This window comes from Hyaena hyaena, unplaced genomic scaffold (genome assembly GCF_003009895.1).
Source record: "Hyaena hyaena isolate Hyena2069 unplaced genomic scaffold, ASM300989v1 scaffold_607, whole genome shotgun sequence".
NCBI classification, from domain to species: domain Eukaryota; kingdom Metazoa; phylum Chordata; class Mammalia; order Carnivora; family Hyaenidae; genus Hyaena; species Hyaena hyaena.
In genome coordinates, this window is record NW_024081241.1 from 919,380 (window position 1) to 932,881 (window position 13,502).

At 42.9% G+C, this 13,502-nt stretch overlaps 2 protein-coding genes across 5 annotated transcripts in view; one reads left to right on the forward strand and one right to left on the reverse strand.

Moving 5' to 3' along the window:
* Nucleotides 1–3,695, reverse strand: part of SULT6B1 (sulfotransferase family 6B member 1) — an 18,813-nt gene extending 15,118 nt beyond the window's left edge. The window contains exons 1-2 of the mRNA XM_039257211.1: nucleotides 3,497–3,695; nucleotides 2,000–2,112 (exon numbers count right to left, since the gene is read on the reverse strand). Of these exons, the coding sequence (XP_039113142.1) occupies nucleotides 2,000–2,112; nucleotides 3,497–3,695 (312 nt within the window). The remainder of the gene's footprint in view (nucleotides 1–1,999; nucleotides 2,113–3,496) is intronic.
* Nucleotides 1–13,502, forward strand: part of CEBPZOS (CEBPZ opposite strand) — a 29,409-nt gene that overhangs the window by 15,150 nt on the left and 757 nt on the right. Inside the window, exons 3-6 of one of the 4 annotated variants that reach the window (XM_039257214.1) lie at nucleotides 3,156–3,218; nucleotides 4,174–4,212; nucleotides 11,964–12,079; nucleotides 13,164–13,208. In XM_039257214.1, the coding sequence (XP_039113145.1) occupies nucleotides 11,965–12,079; nucleotides 13,164–13,208 (160 nt within the window). In that variant the 5' untranslated portion in view covers nucleotides 3,156–3,218; nucleotides 4,174–4,212; nucleotide 11,964. Of the gene's footprint in view, nucleotides 1–3,155; nucleotides 3,219–4,173; nucleotides 4,213–9,236; nucleotides 9,273–9,783; nucleotides 10,048–10,514; nucleotides 10,648–11,963; nucleotides 12,080–13,163; nucleotides 13,209–13,502 lie in introns of those variants that run through there. The other 3 variants (XM_039257213.1, XM_039257215.1, XM_039257212.1) reach the window with 3 other exon arrangements.

The window sequence follows — 13,502 nt, forward strand, 5'->3', positions numbered from 1 at the left end:
CTGGCTGGTTCAGTCAGAATATGCAACTCTTCATTGCCAGGTTGTGAGTCTGAGCCCCACTTTGGGTATAGAGTTTACGTAAAAAAAAAAAAAAAAAAGTTGGAAGAGCACCTGGGTGTCTCAGTCGTTATGCATCTGACTTCAGCTCAGGTCACGATCTCACGATTCGTGAGTTTGAGCTCTGCGTTGGGGTCAGTGCTGACAGCTTAGAGCCTGGAGCCTGCTTCCGATTCTGTCTCCCTCTCTTTCTACCCCTCCCCTGCTCATGCTCTATCTCACTCTGTCTCCCAAAAATGAAGAAATGTTAAAATAAATAAAAATTACTTTTTAAGAAGTTGGAAAGCTGGAGAAATGTTAGCATACATTTTAAGGTGATGATAAACACCCTTTTTAGAAAAAAAAGGTTATGCAGTGCCCTGGATAGGAGAAATCAAGGAGGCTTTTCATTAGCCCATCCATCTCTTAGGTAGGAAGGTTTCTTAAAACTCCTGTCCCCACATCCTGAGCTAGTCCTGACCGCCCACCACTAGGCACTGCTGCGGCTGCTCCCTACTGAGGTTGCAGCCAACTAGATCCAGGTTGCACACTTAGCTCCCACTCCAGCCCACCCCCAACTTCCTGAACACCTTATCTGCCTGTATTTTTCTGTTGCTTTAGCCCAATCCATGGAAATGAGCTTCCTTCCTCCTAGGATCCAGCTTTTCAATTTGTATTTGTCATCATGCCAAGTGTCTCCATCATTTTCCAGAAACCCCTCTTCAGTCCCAATCCAGTGACTTCATTCTCAGTAGCTGAGTTTCTCTGTCTGCTTGTTGGGGTCCTGGCGGTAAGCACCTCTGAAAGTTTTGCTGAGACTGTGGCTCCCCCTTCCCTGCCCAAATGCATTTCTGGCGGGGCTGGAGCTGGCCCTCCTCTCTCACCTGTCCTGTCCAGCCACTGAAGTCCTGAGGAAGATCCTTCCTCCCTCCCTGTCCTTGCCTTTCCTGACTGGGAACCGAACTCCCAAGCCCCACCTGGTTATATTGGTAGTGTGAGCAATAATGTGTGGTAAAGTGATTTAGAACGGGTAAGGGGGCAGCTGGTTGGCTCAGTCGGTTAAGTGTCCAGGTCTTCACATTTTGGGTCAGGTACGATCTCACAGTTTGTGAGTTCAAACCCTGCATTGGTCTCTGTGCTGACAGCATGGAGCCTGCTTGGTATTCTCTCTCTCTATCTCATGCGTGTGCTCTCTCTCTCTCTCAAAATAAATAAATAAATATTAAAAAAAAAAAAAGAACCTTGATGCACATAGTGGCTTACTCTCTCAGCTACGACTTGACCCTTTCCCATCCCCCACACACCAGAGTCATCACTGATACAAGGACATCAAAGGTAATGTCTTATTAGGAAAAGACCAGGGAGTGCTGACATAAACTGAGGGCAGAATGATCCAGGCCTTAGAGGAACCCTTCTCTTGCCAGCTCACCCAAGTCTCTGTCTTCAAAGACAAAGCTTTTATGGTTTTAATTTTTTTAAGAGATTTTATTTTTTAAGTAATCTCTACACCCAACGTGGGGCTCGATCGTGCAACCCTAAGATGAAGAGTCATGGGCTCTACCGACTGAGCCAGCCAGACGCCCCTAATTTTAATTTTTTCTTCAGGTTTCTCGGCTTACTTTCCCTCCTACGTCTCTTTTCTAAGTAGGCTGTCTATATTCTGCAGAGGTTAAGAAGCTCAAATTGGAAAATTTGGGTTCAAATCTTGGCCCTGCCAGTTTTGAGCCCCTTGACCTTGAGCAAATCTCTAACGGTATGATCTTTTGTGAAATGGCGATGAGGTTTTTTTGCCCTGAAACAAGATAATCCTTGAAAGGTGCTGGGATTAGATGATAAACACAAAATAAGTTGCCATGATTATTTAGTATTAGTACTTTCTGAACTCAAAACTCAAATGTCCCCCAAAGAGAAGAAGTCTTTGTATGATAATTTACTATAAGCTTAAAAGCTGTTTTGTACTAACCTGATATTTCTCTGGGTCCCCACATTCAAGAATTGGGAATTCCGGATATTCATACTTTTTGTTAGATTCAGCAAATATTAATTCACTAGTGATGTGGAGAATCCAATTTGAACCTATAAGAAAAATCATTAAAAGAGTCTTGGTATAGCAAAGGCATGTTAGTTGCACATATGCATCATAAAATTTAAAATCTATAAGCACTGTGTCGTGTGTATAGTTGATTCTTCTGCATTTGAAATAAACTGGGTTATGGAAAGAAACAGAGTTTTGTGGAAAACAGCATGTACTTACATTAGTATAAATTCAAGTTACCTTATTTTTCAGAATACTCTTTTAACAAGAGGCAATACTTCTTAAATCTATAATATCTTCCTTATAGAACAATGTTATGTCACAGAAATGATTGTTTATTATATATATTATTGTACCTTATATTAGTGAATATTTTCTTTAAAAAATTTTTTTAATGTTTATTTTTGAGAGAGAGACAGAGCACGAGCAGGGGAAGGTCAGAGAGACAGGAAGACACAGAATCCAAAGCAGGCTCCAGGCTCTGAGTTGTCAGCACAGAGCCCGATGAGGGGCTTGAACCCATGAACTGTGAGATCATGAACTGAGCTGAAGTCGGATGGTTAACCAACTGAGCCACCCAGTGCCCCAGTGAATATTTTCTATAAGAGTATATATAATTTTGATTTATAAAAACCCAGCATCAATTAATAGAAAAATATCAAATGAAGATGGCTTTAATAAACTTAGAGATGAAATAACAGTTTAAAAAAATCAAATTGTGTAAAATAGGGATTTAGATTCTGTGTTCTTTTAAAGTTTGTTTGTTTTGAGAGAGAGAAAGAGAGAGAGAGAGAACACGTGCTCATGGGGGAGGGGCAGAGAGAAAGGGAGAGAGACAACCCCAAGCAGGCTCCATGCTACTAACGCTGGGCCTCATGCAGGGCTCAATCCCACAGACTGTGAGATCATGATCTGATCTGAAATAAAGTCCGACGCCTGACTAAGCCACCCAGGTGCCCCATAGATTCTTTTTTTTTTCCTCCATTGATGAATGACCATTGTAACACTGGTTTGAGAAGCTGGCGGATTGCTGGTGTTAGATCCTGGAAAAATAATTACATGGAAATCATAGTTTATATTACAGACACAGCCACACTCCTCAGTCAGAAATCAAGATGAAAATCTTTCCTACTCTCAGTGTCTGATGGTGAGTGGACTTTCTTGCATTCATGTTTCTGGTTGGTAGCCCCATCACGCATCTCTTTCTGCACCCATCACCTCTACTTAGACACCCAGGTTTCTAAATCTAGCAGTTCTAGTTCTTGATGTCACCAACTATGTTCTCAACCATCTTGGTCATCCTCCTGCCTGACCTCTGGCTAGCTTCTTGTGCAGGGGACTGCCTTCCTCCCACCTTTGCCCTGCACCCTGCCCAACCTCCTCCCTATGAAGAAGCACCCTTGTAGAAAACGATTTGTTAGTTACCACACTTTGGATAAGATGCAAGCACTATGTCATCACTTCGGGCTTCAAAGGTGTCCAAGGCCTGGAAAGTTTCTGAGGTGCACATGGTGATAGGGTATGGAATCCCCTGATGGGTGAAAAACAAGCGAGAAAGTGCAGTCTCTTTTGATTTTTCCAAAGCTTCATCGATGTAGTCAATAAATTTGGATTTATTGGCCATGCTGGCTCCTTGCTAATGAACCTGTTCTGTGTCTGCCCAGGGGAAGTGATCACTTTTAAAGGAGTTTTGGGGAAGTGAACGCTTTTAAAGGAGTTTTTCAGGAGGTGGAATAAAGGACTCCTCCCATTCACTTGAGAAAGAAATAATTTCATTTGCATCCCCTCCTCCCCCCACCTGCCTGTTTGCACGCCCACCTTTGACAAAAGGCAAACCACAGGTGCAAAGCAAGCTGAGGATCAGGGAGTATTACCCTGGGGGTTGATTATATTACCATTATGGACAATCCTCCCAAGGAAAGTAAGAGTAGAATCTCTTACCAGATGATAATAGAAATTAACTGTCTAACAAATAGTTCTTTAATTGAATCAGACATAAAGTTTTCCTCACAGAATTGGGGAAATTTTATACATCAACTGAACATATCTTACTGAGGCAGGTGGTAGATGTAGGGAAGCAACTTTTAATCTCTGTTTTACAGAGGGGAAAAAAGAGCTGACCAAAGAGGGCTCCTACTTAGGTAGGTTTCTGGGTTTCATTTTATTTGTAATAACGTGCTTTTAAAATGTTAGTAAAAATGTAGAATTGGAATGTCTGACTGTCTCACTATTTTTATATTTCCATACAGAACTTCCTCCTTGAAGATGTTATTACCTTATGTAATTACCTTACATAATAATGGGATGCTATTCACTGTAGGCAGGAAGGTGGTGTATTTCAGAATCTCCCTCCGCCCCCCAAAAAGGAGGGTAAGACTGGACTCACAGCCAAGCTGCTTAATGGGATTGTCCCTTACATTATAAAGAGTCTTTGTTTACCTTGGGAAGGTAGAATTTAAGGTATTAATTCAAATACTGCTGTTGTTCTTAGCTTGCTTCTTAGTGACTAAAATGTTAAAAAAGACAATATGCCTGGATCCTGTTTTGACATGAATGCCTGTAATTATAGGAGGATTTGGGGGGCTGTTTGGACTTGGTATGGGAGCTCTGATTCTTCTTAGTCTCCCTAGGCTCAGGGCAAGCTGTCATTCTTACAGTTCTACATGCTAGACTCTTTTATTTGTAAGATTTTAGTTTTTAAAGTATTTCCTACACTCAATGTGGGGTTCAAACTCACAACTCCAAGATCAAGAGTCACATGCTCCATCGACTGAGCCAGCCAGGTGCCCCTCTACTTGACTCTTAAGTGTCTACATGCGTGATGGGGGAAACAGCATGAATGATTGTAAAATAACCTAGATTATAGGATATATGTGCACTGCTGTGCTTTTGAGTGCGGGTGGGCCCTGGATTCTGTGCAATCCCAGCTTCCATTTGGCTCCTGGATCCACCTAGGCCCGAGGTAAGTGGGGGAGGGGGAACCTCCTAGACAGCACTGCCCAGGCTTGGTTCGTGCTCCTTGGTGGGAGCAGCATAGAAGGATTGTTTAAAGCTCCTTTCCTTGAGATTAAGGACATTGTTCCCTCTTTTGTGAAAAAATTTTTTTAAATTATTTATTTATTTTTGAGAGAGAGAGGGAGGGAGAGAGAGAAACAGATTGTAAGCAGGGGAGGGGCAGAGAGAGAGGAAGACACAGAATCCGAAGCAGGATCTAGGCTCTGAGCTGTCAGCACAGAGCATGCATGGCTCAAATTCATGCACCACGAGATCATGACCTGAGCTGAAGTCAGATGCTTAACTAACTGAGCCACCCAGGTGCTCCAAAACATTGTTCCCTCTTAACTTCTCTGTTTTTATTTTTTTCTCTAGTTTATGGACTTATGGCAGAGAGAGAGAGAGAGAGAGAGAGAATTTTAGAAAGAGAGAGAGAATTTTAGAAAGAGAGAGCTTGAGAGAGAGAGAGGGAGAGAGAAAAAAAATATGTGACAAAAAATGTCTGGTGTGATTGAACTCAAGTCTGATTCGTAAAGCAAGCAAGTGAGGCTCAAAAAACATATGGCTGTTGTGTGCCCATTGGCCCCAGGGCTGATTTTTAGGAGCAGGTAAATCGGCCCCTTCTGTGCCATCCTCCTCTATCTGGAGTGGGATGCCCCTTCAGGATTAAATTTTGCTTTTTTTAGTCCTGTTCTTTAGCAAGAGAAGTGCTACTTCCTAGTGTAGTACAGGATTGAAATTTACCTTGGGATCCCACATGCAGAGAGAGGGTATAACCTCTTGGTATTTGGAGGAGTTTATTAAAAACTGGCTTCTCTCTTCAGAAATTGAACACCAGGAAGTGAGGGATGAAGTGTGTGAGTTAGCGGATGCTGAAAACATTCGGGATGCAGGATATTTATGTGGGGACTCTTTGACTTCCTAGACTGGGGACGATGAAGAACCACTCCACTCCAGCACTGGGTAGCTGGCAAGCAGTCCTATCCCCACTGCCTGTGCTTCAGGGACAGTGCCACCAGAGGCTTCATCCCCCACTGTTCTGTGTCCTGTGGCCTTCTGAAGGGAAGGCTGGGTCATCACCACGATCCTGGGCCTCTCTTTTCCAGTTCCTTCTGGCACCTGTAGCCATGGGTCATCTAATCTCTGCACCCTCATGCCAGTTAATTGCAAGAGCTTTATTTGGATCCCAGACAGATTGGGTAGCTGCTCTTTCTCTGAGAAAACCATGGGAGAATGGACAGCAAATCTCCTAGGTATTTATTAATGAAGAGATCTCTGCTGCCTTTGGTTGTTTTTTTTTTTTTAATGTTTTTATTTATTTTTGAGAGAGACAGAGACAGAGACAGAGACAGAGACAGAGAGAGCGAGCAGGGGAGGATCAGAGAGCGAGGGAGACACAGAATCCGAAACAGGCTCCAGGCTCTGAGCTAGCTGTCAGCACAGAGCCCGACGTGGGGCTCGAACCCACGAACCACAAGATCCTGACCTGAGCTGAAGTCGGACGCTTAATCGACTGAGCCACCCAGGCGTCCCTCTGCTGCTCTTGGTTTTAACGCTCACTACAGAAGACTTGAACATTGGCCAACATCTGTGGCTTGGGCATGATGAAGCAAGGGGAACTTCCTTCTGGCCACTTGCATACCTCTGCTAGAGTTCGCAAATCAGAGTCACACTGGGAATGTACAGTCCCCCAAAGGAGGTATTGGGAGGAGTTCTGGAGACTTAGAAGAGGGTAAATGGGACTTATGAACTGGGGAAGCTGGGCATTTGAATTCTTGGCTTAGGGTTGGGGCAGATGAGTTACCCCATTGCCCAGTTATGTAGAGGCACAGTCCTTACACCTGCTACTTGTGAGTCTTTCCACTTGACACTGGTGGGGATCAGTGAAAATCTGCCATCAGAGTCTTTCCCACCAGCCCCAATATGCTCTGCCCTGTACCCCAATTCACTGATTGAATTAACTTGATACAAGTCTCCACCGGAGTCTATATTTCTCCTGCTCTAAACCTTGTGGGCAAATGGTCCTTACCTGCAAACAGGTTTATGAAATCTATGGTGGGGTCCAGGGTGTGTAAAAAATGAATATGAGGATGCCATATAAATTTTGTATATTACTGGGAGACTCCCACTCTAATGAACAACCTCCCTTAATTAGCTTATATACGCTCTCAATTGAAGTGATTGAGTCTCTGTGCAATTATTTCAGCCTTTGTTATCAGGTTTCTTTCTTTTTCTTTTCTGTTCTTTTTTAAATTTTAGGGAGAGAGAGAGAGAGAGAGAGAGATTGAGAGCTCACCAGCAGGGGTGAAGGGCAGAGAGAGGGAGAGAGAGAATCTTAAGCAGTCTCCATGCTTTGTGCAGAGTTCAACTCCAGGCTGGATTCCACGACTCTAGGATCATGACCTGAGCTGAAATCAAGGGTGAGAGGCTCAGCCTACTGAGCCACCCAGATGCCCCTCTTTTCTTTTCTCAATCTGAACCATTCCAATTTGCCTTTTCATCTTGTTTTGTCACCCTGGTTCATATATCTATGCATGTATGTATGTAACAAATGTAAATATAAATTATACATTATATCATACTATATATTAAATATTAAACAAATTCCTGAAAGTCACTGGGGCTGCTTTTAAAACAAGAAATATTTATCATGGGTGAATCTTTGAATAGGAATGAATCTCTAAAGACTCCACATGTCTTGGCTGGAGGAAAAAGAAGCAGCTTAACAGAGTAGGTAACAGCTGGGGGTGGAGTTCTGAAAAGTTTTGAGAAAAATAGATTATGACAGGAAAAACAGTAGCTGACAAAACAAAGAACAGACCAAACACCAGTGATCTTAGGAGAAAGACTGGAGAGAAAGTCAGATATATAATATTAATAGAATGGAGGTTCAAGCCAGAGATAGTTACCATAGAGCAGATAGAAGAGATGAGAGACTACACAAAGCCCAAACATTAAGAGGGTACTGATAAAGCCAGGTAGGGGAAGGGACGGTTGGGGATCTGGATATGTAGAGATCTGAGTGATCTGGACTGATGACATGCTTTAAATTAGTATAGTTTGCAGATCCATATTTCCTCCAACTTATGACGGTTTACTTGTGCAAATGAACCATGTACGCTGCACTGTGGGGGTTAGGTAGGAAAACTGGGCACGTCACAGAGAGCTCCTCAGAGGCACTTCCTTTACCTGGATTTGACAAAGACAGCTCCAACTAGCTTGCCAAAAATAACTCACCCCTTCTCTAAAACCTCATTGATCCTTCAGATAAGTACCAAGACCGTAGGGACTCCTGGCTGGCTCAGCCAGAAAGACCCTAATCACTGTGTACTTTTCAATGGTTATTTGTGAATGTATTTTACCCCCACTAGACTATAACTTCAATGAAGGTAGATCTGTGAAGCCTGCTAGCCCAGGCTTCGTCTTGCAAATAGTACCATAATAGACCTTTATATTCCTTTTTTCCTCTTCTGCCTTCTTCCCTTCTGCTTCTCCTTCTCTTCCCGTTGGGTAGTACAGGCAGTGCATCTCAAAATTCAATTTACTAACGAATTGTCTGGCTAAAATGCAGATTCGGATTCAGTAGGTCTGCCTTTCCTACAATTTTGTTTTGTTTTGTAAGTAGGCTCCATGCCCAACATGGGGCTCAAGTTCATGACCCTGAGGAAACGAGGAGTTGCTTGTTCTACCAACTGTGCCAGCCAAATGCACCCGTAGGTCTGCATTTCTAAGAAACTTCCAGGTTGCTGATTCTATCACACTTTGGGTTGCAGAGTGTGGAAAAATAATTGAGCACAGGTCTTCCAGTCAGTGTCCCAAGTTCAAATCCAGTTTTGTCTCATGTAAGCTCTGTGATTGTGGGCAGGGTGAAACTCTCGCCTTCTCTGTACAATGAATTACTCATAGCACTTATGACATAGGGTTTTTCTGAGGATTAAATTAATGTACATAGGCAGCAGTCAGGATCTACTCTCAGTAAGAAAAGCACAATAAAGGGGCACTTGGCTGGCTCAGTCAGAACATGCGTCCCTTGATCTTGGGGTCGTAAGTTCCAGCTCCACATGGGGTGTAGAAATATTTAAATAAATAAAGCTTTAAAAAAAAAAAAGGAGCCTTAGAAGAGGTAATTACGGTGTGGGGCGGGGCCAACGCCGGGGGGGCGGGGCTTACACTCGCGCATGCGCAGTCCCGCACGTAAGCAATTCAGGTAAGAGAGTGGGTTGGCTCTAGTTGGGAGTCCTGAATCTTGCTCCACGGAGAGCTGAGGCGGGCAGGTTTTCTTTGGGGGGCGGGGAGGACAGATGGTCGCTAAAGTTCTAGGGTCATACGGAGGGAAGTTGGGTGTCGCTTTATCCATTCTGCCGGAGGGGCACGGGAGAGGCCCGAGTGTTTCCGGGTCGCTCGGCGACCTTGGCCCCGTGACCCGGGCAGTGCAGCCTGAGATGCGCTCGGGAGTCGGCTGCGGGCCGGGCGGAAGCGTGCGAGGGCCCCGGGCAGGCGGGAAGGCGCGGGGGGCCGCCGGGATACACCCGAGGCCCAGGGCCCGGGGGAGGGGGCCGCGCGAGGGCAGCTCCCGGAGGCCTCGCTGGCCCCTTGGTTCTGGGCCGTGGGGACCTGGACAAAGCGCTTCTGCTAAGCACACCCCGGGACGCAGCTGAGAAAGCTTGCTCTCTGACACCTAGCGTGTGAGGGATCTTGCTGTGTGATCAGTCGTGTTGCCTGCAGTTGCTGAGCCGTGTCGGTTTCCAGCTGGAACATAAGGCGCGTTCCGAAGCAGCAGTGCACGTTTAAGCTTGTGCACCCCGAACCAGCTTCTCATCCCCGTGTGATGGGAACCCCCGTGGCACACAGCCCTGCCTTTCTTCGAGCCCAGTTCGAGGACTGCTTTCTTTTAAACTTCGCCTAAGTTCTGGCCTTCTCCAAAGTCTTGTCTAATCTTGTGCCTCCTCTGCTAGTTAGTAACCTTACTTTGTCCTGGACCGGTAAGCCCCTGGTGGTCTTTATCAACTAGGCGTTATCAGTCCTTATAAACACCTTTCCCGAACTTGAGGGGACTTGTAAACTGTGTATATATATTTTTCAAAAAGGTAAACGCTGAGTTACACGGTGTTATTTGTACTTTATGTTTTGAATCCTTCACCTCACCTTCTCTCATTAGAACAAAACCAGATTTTACTTGGATTCCTTACACTGTGGATATGACTGCAGGCAGGCTTTATTTTTAAGTTAAAAAAATTCTTGGGGTGCCTTGGTGGCTCAGTCGGTTAAGCACCCGACTTCAGCTCAGGTAATGATCTCACGGTTTGTGGGTTCGAGCCCCACATCGGCCTCTGTGCTGACAGCTAGCTCAGAGCTTGGAGCCTGTTTCACATTCTGTATCTCCCTCTCTCTCTGACCCTCCCCTGCTCACGCTGTGTCTCTCTCAGAAATAAATAAAACATTAAAAAAATTCTTTTTCACCCGTTGAACTTTAAAATTTACCCCAAGAAGGTCTCTGTACTGATCATGACTTACTTGGTGTGGGTACAGTATTGTAAACAAAACAGTTCATTCCCACCCACTCACCTGCCTGTCCATTACATGTAAGTTGTTTTTTTAACTTCCTTTGCTTCATTTTTAAAGACATGAATAATAAAGTTTTAATCTTTTAGTCCCCAGGGTGATCACATTATCAAAATGAGGGAAAGGGATTTTGGAGGGAAGGGACACCCGGTAAAGAGATTAATAGGATAATCCCACAAAGTAGGGTATTTAATTACCCCACTCTCAGGCATTATGAAAAGGAGTCAAAAGGAAATGGTGTAAACGCATGACAGTGGGCAGAGAGCTGGGACTGTACAGTATTACAGAGTTTAGCATCTCTGCACAGACATCAGAGAACAAACAGTATGACAAAGAGCATCCATTGGACGATATCAAGATCCTAAGATTAAAAATGACTGTTTTCTCCTCTTGTTGGGGTTATAGGGAGGCAGAGTAATAACTTGAGTTTACGTTTTCATATACTCAGTAAACTGAGTCCTAGATGTTATTTTCTTATATAGTCCTTTCCCTTGTTTAGCTTTTACGTTAGAGAAAGAGAACAAAGACTCAAACCCTTTTTGATTAGCTTTTATTTTAATTAAAGGAAGAGAATCAAGATGTAAAGTCTAGTTTGCCACTTATGGGTGATGATGATCAGTTTTCCTCCTCATGTGGTCGGTCGAGGGGCCTCTTGTATAAAAGGCATTGGAGTTGCTTGCAAACAGGCAGATTACTGGGACCCTTACTCTCAACTTGCTGAATCAGAAATCTGGAGAAACTCCAGAATGAGGCCCAGGAATGTGCATTTTTAAGAAGCCTTCTTGGTGATGTAATTCGTTTGAAAATACTGTTAGAATAGCAACTCACCAAATCAAATTGATTTGCTGCTCAACTTTGTATGAAAGGCTTGGGCTGTGGCACCTAGTTCAATATGTGTTGTATAAATAAATGGAAACCTCCAGGTACGAAACGTACAACCACTTATAGAATAGCCTTACTTTTGTAGGGTACTTACAAAGGGCTTTCACATATGCTGCCCATTTAGATCATCTTTTTAGTTTGGTTAAAAAGAAATGATTTACCCTCTCTCTCAATGTTCTATAGTCTTAGGCAATTAAAAATCTTAGTTCCATAAATTGTTAGTTCTTTTTTCAGTGCTTTTTTTCACTTTTATCTCCTGCCTGTGCGTTATCCAGTGGTATCTTTGGTTCATTGTGCCCCTGAGGGGTAGAGATTGAAAACTAGGAATGTGGGACATATCTAATACAAATAAGTATACAGGGTATACATCATTCAAACTGGGAATGGATTATTTTTATGGAAGTGCTATTGTTTGTATATGCTCATCCAGGTTTCTGTTTGTTGTTAAACGTAGGATGGCCCGCACTATGGAACCACTGGCAAAGAAGATCTTTAAAGGAGTTTTAGTAGTTGAACTTGTGGGCGTTTTTGGAGCATATTTTTTGTTTAATAAAATGAACACAAGTCAAGGTAATCCTAATTCAGAAGTTGATGTTTTCTAAAGGGGTGTACGGTTTGCTAACACATCTAGGTGCTAAACAGCAGTTTTAGAGAAATTCATTTCTTCCAGGAATTGGGCATTTTTATGGGCACAGGAGGAAGCTTGGTGTTAACTCTGGACTTAATGACTCTTCCTAAATGTTGTTTGTAGACAAAGGAAAATGTTTTACACTTCTATGGATTTTACTAGTCGGGGGCATAGAGCAAGTGTTTTTGGTCTGGCTCAGTTTGGGAATACGGGTGGAAGAAATTCAGCCTGCCAGTTATATCTCCTTGTTTGGTAGAGAAGTGGTAGCATAGCTGATTTGTCAAGTAACCACTTTCAAAGGCTATCGTATCAGTTCTTCCTCTGTGTCAGTGCTGGGCGCTAAAAACCTTTCCCACGCCACTGGCTATCGCTGAAAGTGCTTGACATTTTGCAGGGGATTTTTAGAGTCTTCAACTCTTAAAATTAGTTAAGTGGTGCTTTCTCTTTCCCTAAAGCAGATAATAGTAGTCCTGGGGTGGTGGCCATCTTTGAAATTTGTCTTAGAAAGGTATTTTAGTGCAACACTGTGTTCCCGATGCTATTGGATTATCAGTCTACACTTTTCAAGTATAAGGGTGTAAAAAAAAATATCCAAACAGTATTTGAGAGCAAATTAAAGTTTCTAATTATACTAAGAGAATAAAACAGAATCCATTGAGCAATGAATTGTTTTTATGGATTCCATTTTACCTTGCAATAGAATTTGAAATACGTCTACCCGGTTTTTTATCTCAAACTTCATAGTTACACATGAACACTGAAAAGTTGCTTTTTATCCCTCTTCTATATAAATTACATGATATATACAGGTCAGATTTGCAAAACTGTAAAGTAACTATGGGAGGCAGCATGTAAGACAAGTGCAACTTACCCCCTGTCTAAAAGGATATAGTTCTTCATTACCAGAAGGGCCTTAACACAGACTCTTATCTTATAGACCCTAAAGCTAGCATTAACTATGGACTCCATGTTTTAATACAATGAAATTTCTAGTCATATTTAATTCTAAGACTTTTTCTCCATCAGATTTCAGGCAAACAATGAGCAAAAAATTCCCCTTCATCTTGGAAGGTATGTTTTCCCTTAAGAGTATAAAACAACTTTTTCAGGTACCCATTAATTTTTTAAATGACCAATTAATGGTTAAAGGACTTTTTAAACTTTATGATGTCAAATTTCCAAGAAAAATTACTGTCTATCCCTATTTTAGCTCTTTCTGAGAACACAGGGTGGAGAGTATTCTCATTTGGAGAGGAGAGTAGCCAGTGGTTAAAAATGTAGACTTTGGAATGAAACCTATCTGAGGTGCTGATGGAATCAAACCACAACCTATAAAACTCTGGTTTGCCAATTTCTTGGAGCTGT